Source organism: Elaeis guineensis, chromosome 7, assembly GCF_000442705.2.
Source record: "Elaeis guineensis isolate ETL-2024a chromosome 7, EG11, whole genome shotgun sequence".
NCBI classification, from domain to species: Eukaryota; Viridiplantae; Streptophyta; class Magnoliopsida; order Arecales; family Arecaceae; genus Elaeis; species Elaeis guineensis.
Window position 1 is genome coordinate 11332460 of NC_025999.2, and position 23892 is coordinate 11356351.

Genomic DNA, 23892 nt, shown 5'->3' on the forward strand with positions numbered 1-23892 from the left:
AAAATGGCAAATAGCAGATGTGCTAACAAAAGGGCTGCCTAGATCAAGTTTTGAAGTGCTAGTAGACAAGCTGGGAATGACCAACATCTATTCACCAACTTGAGGGGACTGTTGACAGCTCATCAATTTATTTTCCAAATTATGTGCCAGATTTGAAGAGTCAGTTTAAGGATATTATTTCCTATTTTCTTTCATGATTTTTAGCTTCCTTATTTTTTGTAATTATTTTCTAATTTCTAGCTTCCTAATTTCTTGTAATTTACCAGATTCTAAGGTCTGAATTTAGGTAATTTTTCTTGTATATAATAGGTATCAAGAAATTGAAATAATATGAAACAAAGAATTTCTTCTATTCTCTGCTTACAGTTTTATCTGAAAAAGTTGTTGGCATGTACAGAATGGAGAAAGGGATGGCCATCCAAGAAACCATAAGGCAGCAATCGGTTAAACAAGTATGCACACATGGAGAAGCCTACTCCACTTGGGTAAATATTTGTCTTGTTCATGCAGAATATCTGAACTTGGTACACATTGTGGTTGTCACATTGCATAAGCTCAAAATCCGGCAGATCATCTTCATTAATACAAATTTCCGAATAACCCTTCTTTTATGGGTTTATGTGAACTTGCATCTCAAATGTACCTCAATAATTGGTCATATCTCAAAAAGGTAGTTTAATAAAAGGACTACTCCGAAGATAGAATATGATCTGGATATCACATTTTACAACAAATGTTAAAATCACCTCAGAAAAATATTAATTATATTGCTGTTTATTTAAATATGACCAGAGAAACTATAGATAGAATAACAACACAAAAATGCTATGACTACATGTTAAGAACATGATAACAATGTTAAATGTCTCTACATTATAGAAATGATAACGGATCAGAAAATACCCATCTGGATCCATTCTTATATCTGAATCTGCCCAAATATGAAGACAATTTTGTGTCCAACTAATATTAATATTTATATCTGTCAAAGAAAGAAGATGCTCCTAGAAGACAAATATCCAATTCGTATCCAAATAGCTAAATCTATCTTCGACCTTATTTAGGCACATATAGCTTTAATACACTCCAAAGAAAAATAAGAGATAACCCAACACATTGTCAATATAATTTCCTTCCGTACAGCGAAATTCTTAATCTGGTACATTTCATCCCTACAGTCTGTAACTTAGAAGAACAATTAGGATCCACTGAAGGAGTCAAGTGATTAGGTAGACATGGTTTCTTTATTGGTTCTCATATAACCATCTGCTTGCTTTATAAAACTAATAAAAGTCAAGCTTGTAAGCTTGGAATATATCCTACTCAGAAAGTTTAACCATCCAATTCACATACATGCCTCCAATTTGTATCTGTATCAGTTCAAACCACAGATTAAAATTTTAGCATCTCATTAACATTCATGCCAATATTTTTGGTTCACCAAAAAAAAATGGATGTGGATATGGAAATGGATATACCAATGCCTGATCCATATCTGATCCACTTTTAGTGATCCTATATTCATTATTACTACGAAGATAAAACATACTATTGCATAGAGTTAAGCATGCATCCAAACAGCTTGTCATTGATTTATTCTTACATACTACCATGTATTTATTCAAGTTCAATTTCTTTTTCCAACTATTTATTCAATCTCAATTTCTTTTTCCAATTTCAATTTCTTTATCATTTTTAAGTATTTCGAACTTTTAAAATTTTCCTCGAACACTGATATCAATCATTTCAAAACCACCCTGCTTGGTTTGTTTCTATTACCAAATCAACCAAAGAAACCAAAACAATATCTTTGTGCTCTCAAGTTCACCTCAAACAACTATTTCAGCAATGCTTTATTACCTCTCAATTGATATGAAAAGTAATAAATTGTTTGGGGGCCTTCAGTGACAATGCATGAGAACTATTGTCGGTTGGGCATCTTTAAGTAGTCAAATGCCTGAGAACTCATCTCTGGAAACCATGGTTTTTTCTTGGACCAAATTATTCGCATATAGATCTAAAAATGTTGAAGTAATACTAAATATAACTTGCTTGAAAGGCTCAAAGATCATGCTTAAATGACAAACAAAGAGGATTTTTTGCAGAATAATACCACAGGGACTGTGATATCACCAGAACTCAGAGGAAATGTCTAGAATAGCAATAAGGCTAAAAAAATCAGCTATTAAGCAAAGAAGGAATAATGAATAAAAAACTAATGTGCACCGTCAACAAGTAACAAAATAAGAATTTAACTATATATAAAATCACACAGAAAGGGAATTAGTTAGACATGCCTCGTTTATTTGTTTCCTCTCATGGTTGCAGAAAGCAAGGTTCATATCAAAATCTTGCTGAACAATCTTTCTGTAGAATATTTAAAAACAAAAAAAAATGTGACAACAAGATCAGATAATAGAATATCGCTATAAGACCAAGTAAATAACCAAGTCCATGCAGGCAACTTATGTGGATTAATATATTAGTGCATACATAATTACATACACATGCTCAGCTACCAACCAAAAGCTAAACCGACGGTTATCATACATGCCAAGAAAAAAAAGTTCACTTGGTTTAAGAATTTAATGCAGATATAACACAGCAAGGAACAATCATGTGACCTACCTATTGGCAAGTTATTCCTTATTTAAGATATATATAAACTAAAAGACGCTTGTCACAGATCAGCTCAGACCAAGCCATGCAATACATCATCAGGTCAAATTGTCAAAAACATTTGGAACTAGTGTATTGGGCAAACTTCAAACACCTGGAGATTTAAACAAGTTGGATTCTAGGTCAAATATCAACCCAGCTTGAGGCTAGCCAACAAATTACAATATGTTGCATATTTTTCATATTGCAATTACATGCATTTATTCATACATAAATGAAATCCTTCATCCCCACTAATGCAACTGTGTCTTCAACTCTTTCCCAGCATCATCATGGTAATAGACGATAAGAACCAACAGCAGTTTATCCTTCCTTGGTCATCTACCCATGAGATGTCTTTTCTCCCTGAAAATCTCTTGCAGAAACCTCTTAACTTGTCCCTTAATTGGCAGAGTTGGTATGGGTAAGTTATGCCAGACACAGTACAGGTCGCCATTGGATTGGAGATGGGACCTTGTCCTATGGTTAAAAACAGGTTGGATAGAATTTGGGTAAACACCCAGGCACCAACATATCTGGTTGTCGATTTTAATCAGGCCTTTATTTGGTTCAATAGCATGCCAGAGAAAAATTGATATAAATAATTGGTCCTCCATAAATAACATTAAAAACGAAAACTTCAGCAACAAAATCCTTACATCAAAACCCAGTAAGGACTGCACTAACCGTAACCAACAAGTATTTACCTAACAATAATTTTTATCTTTATAGAAGTCATTCAACCATCCAACCAAATACATCCCATTCAAGTCATACTTCTTATTTACCAAAGTTCGATTGGACTTAAGAGTTTCAATTTTGGAAGTTTTAGCCCTAGTTCTGCTTGAAAATTTAAAAGAAAAAACAAAAAAATTAAATCAAAATTAACAAAAATACAAAAATACAAAGAAAAAAAAACTTATCAATTCCACTTGGTTTATGCCCACATCAGAAGCATTTTATGACATTTTTGAACCGTACTGAAATTTGCTCTCCTTGCAGTTCCTTAAGCCCCTTTGGTAATGATGTCATCAAGACATGAACATTTGAATTTTTTTTAATGGAGATGTTTGAGTTTTCGCACATTCCTACCACATGCTCTCAATTTGGTGTCGCTTAGCATTCTTGGCCTTTAAATTGGCTCCACCTGCATCTTTTGGCTTTTTTGGTGGTTTCTTTATCTGCACCAGGTTTACAATTCTAATCCCATCAACCTAGTGCCCTTCTCAAATGATAATATGGCCTTTTTTCCACTCAGGCATACCTGATTTGATTGTCATGATAAATCAGCACAGCAAGGGATATTTCTTGCCTTGTATGTTTAACTTGATCAGATAAGCAGATATAATGTCAAGCTGGTTGCTCTTCCTATGTTCATTGTCAGCTTTTCCAAATCATTTGCATATTCAAGTACTCATTATACCATAAATAAATTACAATTACAAGCCCAATATAATGTTTAGAACCAGCTTTACAAACTGGTGCAGATTTACAGTGGCACTTAGATGCATGAGATCGATGGTTGTTATGAAATAAATAAATGGAGATACAAGAAGAGAGGTGGAGTATCTGGAGATACAGGGTGCTGGCACTGGGCATGCATGGGCATTGACCCCTGTCAAACTGGCATGGATCAATACAGCTTAGCTGTGCTGAGTTCCAGGCCAAATCTCTTTTTTATTTTTCATTGTTTCAGCATGTCCAGGCACAGTTCGCCAGCATGCCCATCAGCACCAGCACTTGAATCCATGGTTCTAACAACCACCTGACAATTCCCGTATGATAAAGGTGTTGTCTGTCTACGATGCCCTATATATTCAGGAAAATGTGCAGATACAGAATATACATCTTAACATAGGATACAAAAGAACCTTTTGATATAAAAGAAACTTTTTACACAAACAAGTTCCTTGATATCTAAATATAAGAAGTGGTGATGATATACCAACACTAACAATTTCCTTGATATATAGAACTAGTCTTTACATGCCTGAATGTAAGAATCATAATAGATTCCTTGTGTTTGAAAATGTCTTACTGCTGGGTAAGATGGGTTGGAAGGTGCTGATAGCGATCACATGCATCAGAGAGAGATCCATAGTGATTTTGACGCTGCTGATTAAGTTGAAGATGGAGTTCTGCAACTTTCTGTTTTAACCTGGCAACATCAGCCTCAGCAAGGGCAATCTCCTCAAGTTCTGCCCTTGTCTTCGGAGAAAGTTAAAAAGCATAATGTCATACTCGATGGCATCCATCACATTATTTGAAGGATGATGAGCAGGAAAGAGAACATGCAAACCTTAGAATCCATGGCGCGTGAGCTACAAAACTGTCCAGAAGACATGCTCAAGCCAACCTCCAGAGCAGCTCTAAGGTCCCGCTCAGCTTGTAATTGCTCTTGCAACCTCGAGACCTTAAAACATCGTCAACAGAATGTTAATATTTCCACATAAGGCATACAGTTGCCTAAGATAAAACAGCCTTTCAATAAATGCAAATAATGACCAGAGACGAGAAAAGGGAGTGATTGCATATCAGATACTTTGCATATATAACTTTTGCACTTCATTCCTATAACACCAAGTCATTCATGGTGGGGATGGCAATACATGCAGGTCAGATCAAATTGGGTCAGGTTACAAAAATGCTCAATCCCAAATCTGTACCATAGTTGACCATCTCAAGAAAATACAAGCCTGCAGCCAACATACACATCAACTAAACTAAGAATTCTCATTAATATGTTTCTATAAACTTCATACTCCATCCAGTCTAGGGCTGTCAAATGAGCAAGCTTTTGTGAGCAGCTTGTGTTTGGTCCTGAGCGCAGCTCAAGTTCAGCTCACTAGAACAGTAAACAGGCTCAGCAAGAGCTGGGTTTGTTTGCTAGAGCTCAGCTCTATTAAGCTCAAAATAGGAATAGATATAATAAATATTATTTTAGTTTATTCACAAAAGAAAAAAGTTTAATCTAACAAATATTAAAATTCAATAAAATTGTATACATATAAGAGTGTATTTCAACAGTAGTACTTGATATGTGAAAGCTTCGTAAGATGTCAATTTCTCCATCTTCTCTTAAACAAGCCGTTCACCAACAAATTCGAGTTCAGCTCAACATTACACAAGCTGGCTCGAGCTCATCTCCATTACAAAGTGAGCCAAGCATAAGCTAGGCCTGGCTCACTCGAGCTCAGCACATTTACAACCCCCAATCAGATAAAGATATCATAGATGCACCCATGGGGAAAAAGTTTACAAAGGCTGAATATTCATCATGTACGCAGAACAGATTTTTCAAATACTTTGCACAATCATATGTAACAAGAAATTTTTTAATGCTCCATAACCTGTTTGGAGATTAGTCATGGAACTTTCTACTCCATCAACTTAAACCAAACAAACATATGAAACTTAAGAAGCTTCAGTAGAAGTATGCAAGAATAACATACATCTTGTTCTAGAGCTAAGCGGCGCTCATGCAAAGCCTGCTTTCTTCTTTCCAGACTTGCCTGTAGAATAGCATTTCCTTTGGCCTGAGAGAGTATTTCCCACACATGTCAGTAAGAGGACAGCCACTCTATATCCTTCCCCAAAAGAATTTATACTCATACCTCTTTAGCAATCCTCATCCGGAGGTCATTCTTTGTGATCTCAAGCCTTTGAATAGCAAGCCTGACAGAGGATGTGTTATAATTTATTAAGAATATATGGGATGCAGAAAGTGAAAGAATATCACTGTCTTCCAGCAAAAAAAGTTCAAGTCAAAATAGATAAGATAAAACTTCATAGGTACGGTTACAATTGGACAGTTCATAGGCCTTTGAATAGAAACTCTTTTAGCAGTTCTGCAATTTCATAACTAAATTTCAAATCATGGAACATCTTTGACCGTAGCAGTTTTTCATCAGCAGAATTTAACTTGATGCTGGTTCTTGTAGAAAAGTCATGTTGAGCACACACCAACAACTGAACTTCCAGAATATACAATGCATGAAAAAGAAATCTATTTTAGAAGAAATTCATGCTAAAACAACCAGAGCTACCTTTTAATATGCATTAGCACAGAAATGTGCATATAGATAATGTAGTAATGTAAGTCCGGTAACTTCAAGATTAGAAGAAATCCAGTAACTGGAAGATTATAAGAAATAGAATTAGAGAAGTCTCCTAAGGACAAAGGATATTGACATTAAGCATCACAAATTAGAAAGGTAAATTTGTCTCGCCATTATTTGATTTCAGAATTGCTACAGACTCTTATCCAAATTGAATATGAAATATTTCCACTCTATCTATTTCTCAGTTCGAGTAAAGCAGAACTCGATTTCTCTTTCCATATTTCCCATCCATAACATGTTTCCCTCTAACGATGAGGAGACCATCCATAACACAGCACGCAGCAAAGCAGAACTCGATTTCTCTTTCCATGTTTCTCATCCATAACATCTTTCCCTCTTTCCATATTTCTCATCCCTCGAATTCTCTTTCCATATTTCTCATCCATAACATAGCACGCAGCAAATGAAGTGGAACAAAACTCTGCTGTCATGATGGGGAGACCAGTACTTTGTGCAGCGCATACAGGCCTGACATGAACGAAGCAGATGGATAGCCCAGGAATAGCTCCCCTTCTTTGTTTAGGCCTGACAGTCTAGTCAGGCCCAGTCCACTTGACCAACCAAACCTAGATGCTGGCCCAGCCACTAGACCCATGCGTGCTTCGCACATGATGGGAGGCAGCAGATTCCCGATGGGAGTCTGTTTTCCATCTGAAGCCCAGGCAACTCCAAGAAGAAATCAGAGATCTAAGGCCACCAAAACCCTAGGTCTCCTCGATAAACAGGAACCCCCTCCCTTCATGAACCTCCACCATTGAACAATGGCCCTTCTCTCTTTCTCCCTCTTCTCTCCTTCCAAGCTTGAGGCATCCTATCACTACACCTGCTAGAAACCAAGGCTGTGATGCTCATCGGAGCCAAGGTAAGCCCTGATCTCCCTATTCTTTGCTTTCCCCTCCTTTGAGCTTTGAATCAGCATCGCCGGCCTCAATTCGACAGAAATCAACCAAGAATAGATAAACCCCTGTTCTACCCATGTTTCACAACTTTTCTTCTTTTTCTAGCCACTGGTGCCATTGCCTCTTGACATCAAACCCCTGGTCGACTTCTTTGGTCTCCCTACGACACTCCATGGCAAAGCCATGGCAGTCGGTGAACGGACGATAGCTAAAAATGAAGAAAAGCCCATGTTCCCTTGTTTTTTCAGCCTTCTTGCCTCTGTTTTCTTGCCAGCTAGTCACTGCTGCTAGTTGTTCACTGCCTCTAGCCATTGACCATGGCCCCTAGAACGGTCTCCGACAAACCCAGCCTCCTATGAGGCAAAGCCTCCTTTATTCCCTTGTTTTGCCAAAAGAACAAAAAGAAGGGGAAAAAAGGAAAGAGAAAGAAGAAGAACCATCCCTCTCTTGTTTTTCTCTCTTTACTTTATTTCTCTATCTAATTCATGGGTCCCAATAAAGGGTCCCGTCTCCCTTTCCTATAGACCCAAGTTGACCCCTATGAAGAGGCCCTGAAGTTGAACCACCCTGATACCCAGGCAGCATGTTGAACCTATCACCGACACTCTTGTTAAGTATCCTTGAAAATCACTATTGATGAGCCCTATCATACCCAAATAGCATGTCAGACACATCATCCCAACTCTTACCATTTCTTCTTAAGAAATATGACTAGAATAGCTATGTATGCCCTACCAGCGAGTTAGAGTAGTTGGCATATAGTCCTCACTAGCAGGTTATAGTAGCTTACAATACGACCCTTGCCAATGGATTATAGTAGCTCGACATACGGCCCTAGCCAGTGAGTTATAGTAGCTTGGCATATGACATTCACCGGTAGGTTATAGTAGCTTGGTAATATACTAATATGGTCCTTGCCAATAGGTTATAGTAGTTGGCATGTTATTGATGATAGCCTTGTCATAGTATAAAGTGACCTTAGCATTTAGTTTACGAGAATTATTACGAATTATGATGTGGCAAAATGACAGAATTTGACTTTATTGATGAAGTTAGCACGATTTGACTTTATTTACACTATGCAATTGGAACCATATTTTGTGAAATTTGCATGATTGATACTTATGCAAAAGCATGATTGATTTATAACATGTTCTATAAGCATTTGATTTATGACTTGTTTTATGATATTGTATATTTAAATATTCCATTTTGATGTGTTGATTCATGTAAAAACATATACTTGATTCAATAAGATAGTATAAGGTTTACTTACTAAGCAGTGTAGCACACTTTCTTCTTTCTAACCTTTTCGGAAGAATAAGCTAGGAGCAGGAAGTGATCTAGGCTCAGAAATCATTCAAAAATGCTTTAGTAGTAGGATTTTAGTTTATTAGTTAATTATGGACTTGTAGTTAATAATTTTATGGATTTTTAAATTATGTTGAGAATTTTGGGTTTAGAATCTCTGTACCGGCAACTTAATTCTTATTTAATTGACGAAAGACTTTGGACCATTGTTATTTTATTTTGTATGAGTTGAAGTTTATTATAGGTTGCCATGATCGACTTCATGTTATCATGGGAGGCACCCCAAGATAGCATGGCAGTGTTATTGCCTGGATTTGGGGCATGACACTTTGATGGAGATAAGGCAACTGAGATCTCTAATCCACTATTACAGTAACTAATTATTGGTGCACAAAACTTGGGAATGGTAATATAGCTCCTCCATAATTTCTCATAATAGAAAAGTTCACATCTTTCTTTGTTATTTTAAATTAATTTATCTTCTATAATTTAGAGAAACATAGAGGTGAACATAAAGGTGGTTTTCGATGTAGAATGTGTTCTGAAAAGTTGAACACAGTCAGGTATTACGCATATGACAATCTTGCAAATTTCCTGAAAAATAATCAATGTGAACCATAAAGGCATTCAAAAATAGTCTAGCTTGGAAAAAATTCCTAGTTAGATCCTTGTATATCAGTTAGAACCTTAACTGGCCACATGCCAAAGCTTATAACTACAAAGTTGAGCTTGTGCCTCTCGATTGATCAGTAGTTCATCGTGAGTAGCATGTACCAGCATGAGTTTATACAACCAGCTCAGATCGACATGCATAATACATGGGCAACTACCTGCGTAGCATGTTGATATCTTGCTGCCACAGTCCAGCACAGCACAATATTCAAGCCATGACAGGTACAAGCATTGACAACTTTGTCAAAACAGAAGTTAAGTCACATGAAACTGAACCTGAATCAATCAGCCTGTTAGGTGGCAAACCTTAACTAGTTTGTGATGGTCACATCTAATAATGAATAGCTTTGGTAGAAATTGTTTTTCTTTTATGTGCGAATCATTTTTCTACCAAGAACTTCACTGCTTTTATCTCTATCTAATACTTTCTAATAAATCAAACTTGATTCGACTAATCTAGTTGTAGCTCAAATAACCCAAAAAAGTTGGGTATTTATTTGATGCTTCAGTTGTAGTTCAAATAACCCAAAATCTAAAACAGTTCGTTCACTACTTATTTAGGAAGTATTTAAAAGCTAACATTTTTTTAAAGTGATTTTTCCAAGAGACTTTATAAGTTTCTTTTGCACTCAGCGAGCTACCAAAAGGAAACGAAAGCATTTTCCATCAATACAATTTTGAAAAAGGAAAGTTTTCAGTGGGACAGCAGAAGCCAAAAGAAGTTGAGCACATCTTAAGAAATGAAAAGCAACTCAGAAAACCTACTAGAAGTTCAGGAGAGAATATCAAGATAGTTCATTTAGTTCAATTTTTCTTTTTGCACCATTATCATCTTGCTGAGGATTGGTTATTTACTTTCCCATTTTAGAAATCACCAACATCATTACCAGCCAAGGAAGAGACAGGAGGAGCTGCAGGAGGCAAGAGAGAGAGAGAGAGAGAGAGAGAGAGCACCACATGTTACTATAGTACAATCAGATGATCCAATTATCGATACTTCTGGATTGCATTAGATATTGCTAAAATTAGAAATCAAGAAATACATAAGACAAGCACAAGATGACTTACTCTTCTTCACCAGATGAATCAACTGCCTCCACTGATTGATTCTTTCTGGCCTATAAAATCAATAAGTATGACAGCAGAAAGCTATCAGATAAATTTTACATTAAGGTATAGAAAGCATGCCTGCAATAATTACATTGCAGAAAATATTTTATCACCAAAATATAAATGAAAATTCCTTGGCAATATACATGATTACTGGAAGAAAGTATCTATAATGAAATTGAACTTTACAATATTCTACGTAATTAAAGGGGAAAACCTAGGACAGTAATTCAAGCTCTAGATTTAGACATATAACAGACCCAAGATAACAAACATCCAAAATAACAATTAAAGGGGAAAAAAAAAAGATAGACAAAAAGATGAAAGACGTCTAACAACTTTTAAGGATTTGCAGCACTGCACTCCATTTTTCAGAAATAACAGGATTTGACGTTCAAGTAATCAAGAGTATCAACTTAACTCACATTATTGCGTCCCCAAAAATTAGTTCGCTTCATTTGTGTGTGTGATCCATTTGGTTTGCTCGGATGCCTCTCCAAACAATATTCAGCTACATGAGCTGGGAAAGACATTCCTGGATCAAAGGATGACAGAATCTCTCCCATTGATAGAGGAGACTCATGGATAGGTAACACATTAGAGGTATCCTTCTCAGTCATCGAGTTATTGGTAGTTTTATTTGCTGAACCATGCTCATTAAGCTCCGATTGGGAACCTCTAGTTAACTCTACATTTGTTGCTGAAGCCTGATTATCTCTAGGAGACTCAGCATCTGAAGCATCAGCAGCAAAGACCTGACACACCAGAAAAAATACTTTGATTCAACAAAAAAGGAGTAACTCTGAGTCAAGTTGACTACAGACAAAATGCCATACCAAGCACATCAAAAATCAATATTGAAGCATCCTATCACAGAATAAAGCACACTCACTAGCTTGAAACAACTCTCAAGTAATGCATTGTGGTCTAATATTAATGTAATATCATCACAAATAAGCATTTCCAATTGTAGCACCAATTTATGTATAAGCACTACCAAGATGATGAATGATTTGTTAAAGAGCACAAGACTCTAAGCAATCATCAGTCACAGTAAAAGGCATTACTCACATTGACTAAGTTCATCACAATAAGCTTTGCATTTTATGTACTATAAGCAATGCCACATACAGTAAAATGTTCGGTGCCTGGAATTTCTACATAGGATTCCCCAACCACTCCAAAATTTTGCGCCCACTTCCTCATTCCTAATGCTTCAATTATATCTTCAAATACAGCATTATTTTCCAAAATCAACCAAAGCTTGTAAGCAAATAATTTATTGTTTTTATACTTCTCTTCGAAACAGAGCAAGCAAACAAGTCGATTCATCTTATTCTATAATATATGACATTACAAAGGCTTCCTAGGTGCTTCCATATTAAAATCACTTTGCGTTTTACTTGCTTGCACCCTCACCAACTCTTCTTTCAAGTAACTAATGATTAATGTAACTAGCGAAACAGTTTGGCAATACCCTGAAATGGAAACTATGTTCACTTTTTGTTTATTTGGCTAAGATGTTACATCAAGAAGAGCATAAGTTGCAGCTAGAAATAGGGCAATACAACAGGGAAAAGGAGAAGACAAGTAAAAACCAGCTGAAGACCTCGGCAGATGTTATAGTTTGACCAGAAATCATTGCCCCCCCCCCCCCCCCAAAAAAAAAGAGAAAAAAAAAGCAATTAAGGGCTTTATCTAGCTATAGTTGTCAAAAAAGAGATATAACACTAGTCTGACAATCAGAAGAAGATGGCCTACATCCTCATACAGAAACCAATTGCACTGTTGCCATGAAAATATGAAGAGATACATTACCCAGCTATGGACCCAGGAAAATGTAATTTAATGTTCATTAATGAATGGTGCAAGTCATAGCCATTGCAAGACACAGACTAATTTATGCAATATAGCTGTAAGAACAGTACATTCTCCACTTATACAGAATGATGGCTTAGTTAGGCAAGTTCATAGTTAACAGGTAAAAAGATTTATTTGATTCAACAAATTATTTTTCACTAAAAAAATGATAGCACAGCAAAATGTATGAGTAGCCTCAATGAGAATAAGCACGTGCATTCTCTGCACTAAATCATCCTTGTTGACTAATTCTATGAGAAAGTTTCGATCATTTTGGACATATATAAATTGGTCGAGGTTTTAACAAGGAACAGAAAGACATGAACAACATGACCATCAGTCATTTAAAATAATGAAGGAAAATGCCAATCTCTTGAAAATTTGTTAACCCAAAAAACAAGTCATCAGTGGTAGCTTAGAAATAGGTAGTTGAATGCACTCTTTAGGTAAACTGATTTATCACATGAACTTTTCAGATGTGGCCCAGTCACTTGGACAAATAGGTCATTTGCATATCAGTCTTGACAACCATTCAGGAAATAGAAAAAGAAAAAGCATAGAGCAAATTAATTTACAAATTTAAAGGTCTCCCTCTCTCTGTGAACACAACTAAAGCTATAAATAGCTAATATGAGAAGAAACACTAAGCTGGAGGACCAATATAACCTCGGCCTACAGAAATGATATATCGAGCAGATGGCATATGGTAATGTACAAAATTAAAGGTCTCCCTCTCTTTGTGAACATGGTTAAAGCCAAGATTTTAAATCCCGTGGGACAGAGCTGTCCCAGTTTTTCTATGGAACAGGACATACCGCCATCCTGCCCCGTCCTGACATATAGGACAAAGGATGTTCCAGGGCATTCCGATCAGGACGTTGGGATGCTAGCGGGACGGCCATGTCCCAACACATGGGATGGTACCTCATCCCAGTATCCTGCAGGACATCCTGCTGGGACCTGAATCCTTGGTTAAAGCTACAAATAACTAATAAGAGAAGAAGAGCAAGAAGAAACTAAAGTCGGAGGACCAATATAACCTCAGCCAACAGAAATGATATATCAAGCAGATGGCATACATTAGTCATATCTCCAAATATATTGTAGCTACCTATCTAAAAACGTCCCCACTACCTTTCAACTGTAGGAATTTGGAAGCAATAGGTACACTAATTTGTCAATACTTATGGGAAATTGGTTGTTTTAACTAATGAATAAATCACCTACAAATAAACCTTCCATAGTCCATTTCTTCTTCCAAGTTAGCACTGAACAATAAATTGATTAATAATCATTTCTCTAATTTTTAAGCTTCTTGATGCCATTAGTACATGACTATTGGATTCTTGTACCACAAGTTACATAATCCAGAGGATCTAGATGTTGTTCCTCTGATATGTGTAACAGAAGTTGGTAAGCAGCTTTAACAAGGTAAGATTGTATCTTTAGTCATACTTTAGAAGGAATAACCCAGTCATATAGTTTTGTCAATCTGTACCCTTACGGAGTGTGGTTAGCAAATTACCTGTAGAAATGCAATCAGCACATGACCGAGGGCAATAATGAGGGTGAATCATTGCAATAATAGAGAAATCATGGAACATAGGACTCAAGCAAGTGACTTTATTTTTGAATCTAGAAAAACAAAAAAAGGAGGACGTATCAAAACCTTTCAGGCTAGAGATGAACTCATAGGTTTGTTCACCTCTCTGGTTTATTCATAACCAAGTCCCAAGTTTATGTTCAATAATATACTTAGTTTACACAGTTGTGCTTTCCAAATTTTTCTAACCCACCTTATACATTGTTAACCTGTTATAAACATACAGCCTGAACCATGTAACATTGAAACATATCTGTGCACATGCATGCGCCAGAAATATCGTCATGATTGTTGGGTGTAAATGCAAATGAAATGATTAAGCACCAAGTTTATTTCACCAGGGGAAGCAGGGAGGAGGGGGGATGTGGAGGGGGCAGGGGGGTTGGGGGGTTTTGAAACTTAAACTATGAGCAATCATGATTGGACTAATCTTCATCATGATTAAGAAATATATCTTAAACAGCATTAACCACATCAGCAAGCATTAAGGAAAAAGGAAAATACACACAACCAAACTTGTGGAACTTGGACAGATTAAATAAACGCACATACGAAGTTGAGAATGAGAACTGAAAACTAACAACAAACAGCAATTTAACCCCACTACAAAGCAGAAGATAGATAAAGAATAGCCTAAAATCTTCTCAGCTTAGAACATATTCTACACAAACATAATCCTCCCTTAAAATGGATGACTGTGGCATGGAAAAATCTCAATAAAGTGGAAAGCATTATCCAACATGAAAAGCAAACCTTGTAGTCATAAAGGTCACTGCCAGCATAACCACTGCTTTCACTCAGTTTTCCGCTAAGTACACGTTCAGGATCATCATCCACTTCTGGATCTACATCATTTTCTGCATCGTGATATCCATTATCTTTTACATCAGCATTACCATCATCTGTTGACTCCTCACTGCCACTGTCTTCAATCTGGGAATCTTGTGATGGAGAGCATTGGTGTAAATTATCATCCTGCAAAGCAAGAATAACCCAGATGATCATGAAAATATGAACAAGAAACAAAGGATTAGATACAAGGAAACCAAATATCTACTGAAAAAACATACATTCAATCATATGAAGATGAAAAACATAAACAGTTGCTAACAAAATAAGCAGTTGCTAACCATAAGAAATCATGATACTGAAAAGGTTTGGGATGAATCTTGCAAGTAATTATTTGCTAACCACAAGCAATCATGATATTCAAATGTTTTGGATGAGTCATAAGTAATAAAAACAACAAAGCAGGAAAACTAAAAAATATATATTTGCCCACTTCACTCAAGAGATTTTATTATATATAGGAGGTGAGGATAAAAGGAAGAAAATATATAGATAGATGTTGGCATTAATCAGAAATGCAATATAGATATAACTCCATCCTACCATTTTCATATTGCCATCCTCTTTCTAATGATGCAACTTGCCCCAAAAAAGATGCTTGGCAGTGAAGTCATTGTCATCAAAATTATACAAGCACCACACAACCTCAAGATCTTTCCTCATCAAGCTTAGGACTAAATATCAGGTCTGATGCCTATTCTGGCTAAAAGCTCAGATGGTAAACTATAGTGTTTGCTACATACACTTGCTGGTCACAATTGCAGTTGGCACAATAAAAATACAAGTACCCCTTCGAGTTTTAAACAAATTTAAAGTGCCTTCTATACAAATACAAAGACATGTTTTGCACAAATAAACATAACTTTTGAAAAAATATTTAAAAATTTAACAGCAAAAATCATCCAAAATATCTTTGTTGGTTTTAGTTTCAAGAAATAATATCATATAAACAACAATCACATAGCTGTAACGGGCACATATGCAATTGAAAAAAAAAATAAAAAAATAACTCCATGCACCAGGTGAAGAATGCATAGGTTTTTTTTTTTTTTTGCCCCTTTTCTGCCACCAAAGTTTTCATGGCTTTTGTTCAAATCCACAGCAAATTTAGTGATTACCAAAAAACACCAAAAGATAAAGAAAAAAAATGGAATACCTTGATTTCTAACCTTTAATCTGATGCAAAAACATGATTCTATGTTATTACAATTCATCTATAAATCAGGCTTTCAAATCCAAAAGAAATTACAAAGAATTTTGAGCCATCCCAATAAACATGCATCTGTGGGGCATAAGGGCACAATCCTGTACCATGATGATTTGCCTTCTGTAATATGACAAATACTTGGCATCTGTTTGACTGATATGTAGCAATATCAAGTGATACATATGACAGAGGTATTCAGTCCTTTCACATGCCCATAAGTTCCTATCATCATATGTATCCCCAAAAGGATGTGAGAGGAATTGGTACTCGGTGCATGATTTGCACTAATTCATGGTTTTAAAATTCACTTGTTCAACAGCCTTGGTTATCAAAAAGCTCCTGACGAACGTTGTATGCACCAATTAAGATCCCCTACCAGTCACCAATTAAATTCAATCACCATAAATATTAAGTTCATAAACCACATTTGGCCTGAGCAAAGTCTCATTGTCACAGTTAATTTTTTTCCAAAGTGAAATAATATTGCAGAAAGAAAATCAAACAAATAAACTCTTTTTTTCTTTCTAAAACTGAGCCTAAGCTGCTTCTTCAGTTCCCAACCAAATGCAACAAACAGACTGGGAAATTTTGAACCATATCGGGCTCAATTAGAGCCACCGCATAACCAAACACAGGATCAACAATGCTTTCTGAAAAATATCAGGGCCCTCTACATCACTTTCATAGTTCAATTAAAGAAGAAACCAACCAACCACTTGTCCTATCAACATTTAAAAAAACTTTAAACTCCGTACTATCTAAAGGAAAGATTAATTTGTGAGTTGACAAGAATCTTACATCAAATATATTCTCGTACTCCTCTAAGAGAGTTGTGATGATGGCCTGAGCATTGTTAGCAGCAGTTGCTGCAGCCAGAAGCTGAGCAGAATCATCACCATTCATATCAAAGTCATCATCCATCTCACATTCGCCAGCCAAAAGTGGGCGCAACAACAGTGGTGCCATGCAAGCAGCTACAGCAGATGGAGTCATCCGATTCTCCGCAGTATGAGAAGCAATTGTGTGCATCATTTTTAAAATCCTGGAACCCATATTAACAATTGGACAAGAAACCACAATTTATATAAAATGACAGAATAATTCAACAAATGAATGATGGAAACTTAATTCAGGAATATAAAAAAGCAGATACATTTTATGTTTGGTTGATGGCAGAGACTCATTGAATGACTGAGGGTTCCTATGTTTTGCATTCATAGAAGATGGTACCTTCATCAGTCAGGCTTCACGCCAGCTATATTTGTTCACAGTTTGTCTGATTCAGAAAGCTAAACTGGTTAGTGGTTGGACCAGTGCATGAGGGTTGGTTCCTTTTAATGCTTGAAATAGCACTCACAATCAAGGATGATTCACGTACCGCAGCCCTGATGGCCACATAAATGCAAGTGCCCAGGTTTACAAGAATGGCCATTCATGCTGATCATTGGGCAATGGTAACTAGTAATAAGATGCAGGGTAGAATTTAAATCGAGATGTCAGTCTCTTAAGATCATAATATCAGGCTTGAGATTCCGACCATCACAAATTTGATGATGCAAGTTCTTAGACCTGAGAACACTATCACTCACGAAGGTATTGAAATAACTTCTTTGAGGCCAAAACAGAGCACATTAATTGCACATTTTATGGATCTCACCAAGTGATTGTGATTAAGCCCTTGGTGGGAATTAGTCATCAAATAAGGAATCCACCTGTATGTGTCCATTACCAGGGTGACTCATAATCAGACTGAAGATCTTTGATCTATGTAGTTTGTCATTATTTTCACATATTTACAGAAAGTAGAGTATTATGATTATATATTATCCTTTTAAAAGGGTTTGACATAATTGTATCCAATCAAATCCAAAACTTTAATATTGCATGTGCGTACTACATATGGATTGGATAATACAAGGTTATTATTTTATTAGAGGTATACATAGGAATCAAGAGAACAAAGGGATGGAGATGCAATATTTCAGTTTCTACAATGGGCCTTCACAAGTCAATCAGCAAAAGACTCATCTCCACAGATATAGTTATTGCATAATGACCTGGAAAGAAAATTAAAGAGGTTTGCAACTAGTTACCCTTCTTCACCTAGGGCTCCCTCAGCCTCACTTTTATAACTGGAACTCAAGAGGTCCTGCTCTATCGCATCACCAGGCTCCTGGGATTTCCTAAGGAAACCCAACAATGATGTCACTTAGACACCAGCCTCCAGCTCAAAGAATCCGTCTTAGACAAGTACCAGCAAGTTGAGTAGACATCACAACAATCACAATGAAATTAAAAGTGGCCTTTATTTCCTCAAAACTGGGCTCAGAATGGAGGTGTCAGAAAAACTTTGTGAAATGATAAAAAGTTGTATCCCTTCAGTTAATCCCAGAGTTTGGTTGAGGATTCAGAATGTAGGTGTTAAAAAAAACTTTGTGAAATGATAAACTCTTGTATCGCTTCAGTTAATCCCAGAGTTTGGGTGAGGAATTATCTTGATAGAAATCATTTGCTAAGACATTTAATATTAAACTTAGGTTTTCTGGGGAATTTATAAGACAATATGCTATCTACATTAACAGTGTCTTTGTTTCGACAGTTATAATTCTAAAAATGTAATTAAAAACACCAAATAAAAAATCACATGGCTCATGACTTATATTTGTGAAAAAGACCCACGTAGAGTCATCAATTTACTGAAGTTATGCCTTTCTTATGTTACCAGGACCTTTCAGTTTACCCTAAAGGAAATGCACCCAATGCATCGAATTAAAGAATGAGAACCCATTCCCACATCTGACAATCTTACTCACTGAACTAATCTGAATACAGAAGTATAAACTGCTCGAAATTATTTGAGCATATTGCAATCCAATTATTTAGTGTTTCACTTGTCATTTTTATCTAATTATTGTTCAAAAACTTCAATAGCTTTTTTATGAATCCGCTCATCTTAGTTTGCATCTATGAATCTTCTCATCTTAGCTTCCATCCCAATGTAAGTAAATTTCTTAAGAATGTGATTTTGATCCATGGCTATTTTGCGATCATTACTTCTGTTTAGCTTGCATATGCTTATAGTGTCTTGTTGCATTCTTGAATTGATATGTTTCTAGGTTTCTACGCCTTATTGGTTTTCTTCTTTTCCCTGGATTAACCTTCGAGCAATCAGGTATCCTCATTCCTCAGTGGCACCTATACGCTTGGAATAAGACACAAGTGTTCAAATGTCCCAACTCCAACTGGTGAGCAACCAGGGCATCTAATAGAAAGATAGCAAGCAGTAACAAAAGAATTTTTCTCCTTTCTCTTCCATATTATTCATATTTAAATGTTTAAAAAAGTTTTTTTAATCTTTATTTATAGTTTCTTATTTGCATTTCAAGTGATTTCAAAGGGAAAAAGAACCGTACTCAGTGTATAAGTTACATTACCTCTATTCAAGCAGAGAAGCAAAGAATTTGAGGATGTATCTACTCCCATTTCATTAACACATATTCCTCTCATAATGTAGCATCAAATGAGAGTTACTTGAAGTAGACAAAGGAAGGGTAACTGTATGGAGCATGCAAGGTCGTGACAACGGACAAAGCAATCAAATTAAGTAAAGCGGATGCAACTGCTAGAGAATACTCACTCTAACTACCCAAGTTGCAAGAAAACCATCAAAGAAGATGTTTTCTCAAGAAGAAGGTGCAGAGAAGAAGAGAAAGCAACAGGAAAAAAAAGAAAAATCAAATATGCCATGCTTTCTTTGATATGATATATAAAATCATTGTCATGCATTTCTTCGTTTTCTTTTTCTCCATTGACGTAATTCCATGCCCATATACAGCATGATAAGATATATTTGATTTGCAATGATTTTACAAATATATCTAAGTTTTAACCTGCATATATCTCTCTGGACTTTTAACTTTGCACTCATCAATAAGCAGATATGATCAGTGTTATCGTCAATTGCAAACTAACCACAAACTTGTCTTCGAAATTCTTGCCTCTGGAGAAGCTCAAGTACGAAGTTGCATCCCATGTGCCATTTAGAATATATAAAGGCTAAGGTCCAAACTACATTTTAGTTCATAATATGTCACACATGTCCCTCAATTCTAAACCCATCCTCTGGCTTCAGGCCTCAGAAATTATGGGAATTCTAAAGTCCCAAACATCTCTGTAGGCAGCTGTCTAGTAAATACTTATCTTCCAATATCTAACAATCACATCTGAGTGGTGGAGGAAAAACCTACAAATTTAGAGGTCCACAACTACATTATGTGTATAATGTCTCCAAATACGACAGGAGTAACATTTATTATCAAAAACAAATACAACTAATATGGCTGAGCAGTAACACAAATCAAAATATAATAGACAGCAGCAAAAACTAGAGTCAACATTACTAGAGAACAGTAAAAAAAAAGTCAGAATATAACTATTAGAAAAATTATAGAAATAAAAGAAATAACCTCTGCAGCAACCGTCGATTTGGTTCTGGAAATGTCTCAGATATTGCAGAACGCATAGCATTAATGCGAGTTTCCTTGCCTTCAAGTCCTTATCAAACATAACATCGAGGTAGCAAATAATGAGTTCCAACTTCAAACACACCAAAAAGGACATATACGAAAATTAGGGAAACAGAATAATCAGCATTTCTAAATACTTCCAGTACAAATACAACCAGACTGTATATAAATGAGGATGAAATAAATATTAGCCAGGACCAGAAATAATGAAAGGCCCTTTTAAGCAATGTGCACTCCAATCTGGAAATAAATGTTCAGGATTTTTTTTTTCCAAAAGTAACAAAACAAGTGTAATCATAAGGATGACAAGAGTAATAAATAACAGTTAGCTGCAGTAAATGACCAGAACAGCTCCTCGATGCTGAGGATCGAAGTTACAAGATATTAGTTCTTGATTTCTTCCCAACAATCCACACAATGTGTTCAAAAATCAAAATGTTCCACTAGATAAACAGTATGAAGTCAGCATAGACAACTCACTCAAAGACTGGCAACATGAACACAAGATTTATTCAAAAATATGCCAGGTTACTTACTATGAGCTTCCAGCAATGCAGTACAACAGGATGCAGGAACCGGAGATGATGGTAGCTCCCGAAGAACATGCTACAACACAGTTTCTTGACAATCAGTCTTTATACAGATGAGCATATGACATATCAGGAAAGGCCACTCATCAGCATAAAAGTACCTTTACACAGTCACCGACAACATGGGCATCCTCATCTGCTGCAAACTCACTCCTCCCTAATGAAAATCAAAATAACACTCAGATCTGAAATTAAGGCAAGACTAGATGTTTGGACGGCAGTTACGATCATGTAAATGCAGTGAGTAATCAATTGTTGGTAAATGCTGCAATAATACTAATTAATTGAGCACTGAAACCATATAAATATCTCAGCAGGCCATCATAAACTAGGAATATAGAACAATCATATAACCTTGCTCATATTCTTGAACTCTTCGATCAACTTCTTCCACATCAGCTGACTGTCTCAAGATTCCTTCAACTTTCATTCCTGTCAGAGATAATTTGCAATGCTGATTAGTTTAGTTTTGATAGTCAGAATACAAAATTATCCAAAAATATAGAATTCCTTTAATAACATATGACTGCAGGTCTACTTCAGCATATAAGCAAGGGAAGTAATTGACAAGCAGTGTGAAGCAAATAGATAGGCAATTTATAGAAAGTTGCAGGATTTGTAACAGTAATTTTTCTTACAATGAACCCTCTGGAAATATATATATATATATATATATATATATATATATATATATATATATATATATATATATATATATAACAGGGTATACAAATTGCAGAAACAACATTAACAGAAAGTATGATACATGTGATGCAATGGTAAGTGATCTCATGACCTTTTTTTGTTTAACTTGATTTATCAGCAGAGCTCAAGTTAACAAGCTCTGTCTGAGATCAGCATAGTTGCAGACAAGTGGCAAGGTATACACTATAAATACATCAGAAGCCCTCTCTCGTATACCACTTCATACAATTAAAACTCCAAATTGCATGAAAACTTTGTGCAATACAGACATTAAAGGAATAGAAAGCATAAAGAAACCCTGGTCAGTTGTCAGATAAATGAAAAAACATCACTTCCATGATTGTGGTTTATGTCAACTACCATAACATTTTATTGCCTTGTTCTCGCTGTATTATCCATGGTAAGTGTAAGGTATTCAACATTGTTTGACAGCATGAATATTTAACAAGAAAGACAGGAGTTTCAGATCACAATTCTAACAATAACCATCAAACATTGTCCCACCCATTTCTTTCAGATCAAGAAAACATGATATACAAATAGATGAAAAATATACGTGTGTGTGTTTGGGGAGGCTTGTGATAACAAGGATATCAGCAGTGCTGCATATGGCCGTAGCATGATTGATTCACCTGACGACTTTATTTAAATGGGAAAAGAACAAAAATAAAATATCATCATCTAAAAAATGCAAGTATTTGCTTCTCAAGATGCAGTTATTGAAACCATTAAAAACAAAAAAGCCTTTTAGCTCTTGCCACTAGATGCACATAAAGCCAAGAGTGGGTATTGGTCATTTCAGCTTAGTCCAAATACATTTGTACAATTTGTGTACACACATGCCTGCTACGCTTGTATATCTTTACCCACAGTCCTTCGAGTGACTGAGTACCATGGAGATCAGAAGCAGTCTACCAACTAACCAACCCCAAAGACTAGCCTGACAAATTGATGGGAAAATTATGGACCGTATACCAAGTACTATTATTAGAGATTTAACATATGAGTATGGCAGAGACTGGTAAATAACTGATAATATGGTCCCTCACATTCATCAGAAGCACCAGATAGGAGAGTATATCCAAAATAGTGTAGGCTAATTAGGGCCTACCATGCTTCTCTAGAAAGCGCAAAGCCTTTTCTAAGAAGGAAGGTCCCCCATCAATGTCTTCGAGTGCAAGCAAAATTGGTCTACCAACAACCAATGACTTGATCGGGCGCTTATCTCTCCCTGTGAAACATAAAGCATTCATAGAATAGAAGTCATAATCAGGAAAAGATGCACTTTTCAGAAATCAGATTTAGTTTATGTTAAGCTGTTGATTGCATGATCTTGCAGAAGAAAGGCACGAACAATGTTGGATAGACCCTTCATATGTGTCAGTGTTGTCATTACGAAATATTCCATTGTGTCCCATCACAAGGGCAGCATTTGGAGCTTGTGCAAGAGCATGTTCCAGTGCTGTTTTCCATTCAAATAAATCTTCTGATGTCTCCGCCTGGTACCCACACAATCAACAAAAATTTATGGTCCAATACAAATTAATGGTACACAACAATCAAGAAGAGCAAGGATTCTGTTGCAACTGATCCAAAAGAGGATGTGGCAATAGAACAGCTGAAGCACCTTAAGGGTGAATGCACGCCCATCACGTCCATCAGGAAATAGAACAGTTAGCAACTTTTTATCTTCCCTAACCACCACACTGCAAATAAGAATGAACAAGCATTTCTCAATTAGTACTATAACCATAAATGGAAAAAAAATAGTTATCAAATGA

General features: G+C 36.1%; 1 protein-coding gene across 2 annotated transcripts in view; it reads right to left on the reverse strand.

The window, feature by feature from the left end:
- LOC105049125 (rho GTPase-activating protein 7) overlaps nucleotides 1–23892 on the reverse strand; it is a 45199-nt gene that overhangs the window by 9913 nt on the left and 11394 nt on the right. For both annotated transcript variants that reach the window (XM_010928686.4, XM_010928685.4), the window contains 16 exons: nucleotides 23739–23817; nucleotides 23466–23610; nucleotides 23223–23342; nucleotides 21761–21838; nucleotides 21508–21563; nucleotides 21353–21422; nucleotides 20757–20844; nucleotides 17089–17332; nucleotides 14988–15209; nucleotides 11197–11526; nucleotides 10730–10779; nucleotides 6273–6333; nucleotides 6111–6194; nucleotides 4958–5071; nucleotides 4697–4866; nucleotides 2298–2367 (listed from right to left, as the gene is read on the reverse strand). In XM_010928686.4, coding sequence (XP_010926988.1) covers nucleotides 2298–2367; nucleotides 4697–4866; nucleotides 4958–5071; nucleotides 6111–6194; nucleotides 6273–6333; nucleotides 10730–10779; nucleotides 11197–11526; nucleotides 14988–15209; nucleotides 17089–17332; nucleotides 20757–20844; nucleotides 21353–21422; nucleotides 21508–21563; nucleotides 21761–21838; nucleotides 23223–23342; nucleotides 23466–23610; nucleotides 23739–23817 — 1981 coding nt within the window. The remainder of the gene's footprint in view (nucleotides 1–2297; nucleotides 2368–4696; nucleotides 4867–4957; nucleotides 5072–6110; nucleotides 6195–6272; nucleotides 6334–10729; nucleotides 10780–11196; nucleotides 11527–14987; nucleotides 15210–17088; nucleotides 17333–20756; nucleotides 20845–21352; nucleotides 21423–21507; nucleotides 21564–21760; nucleotides 21839–23222; nucleotides 23343–23465; nucleotides 23611–23738; nucleotides 23818–23892) is intronic.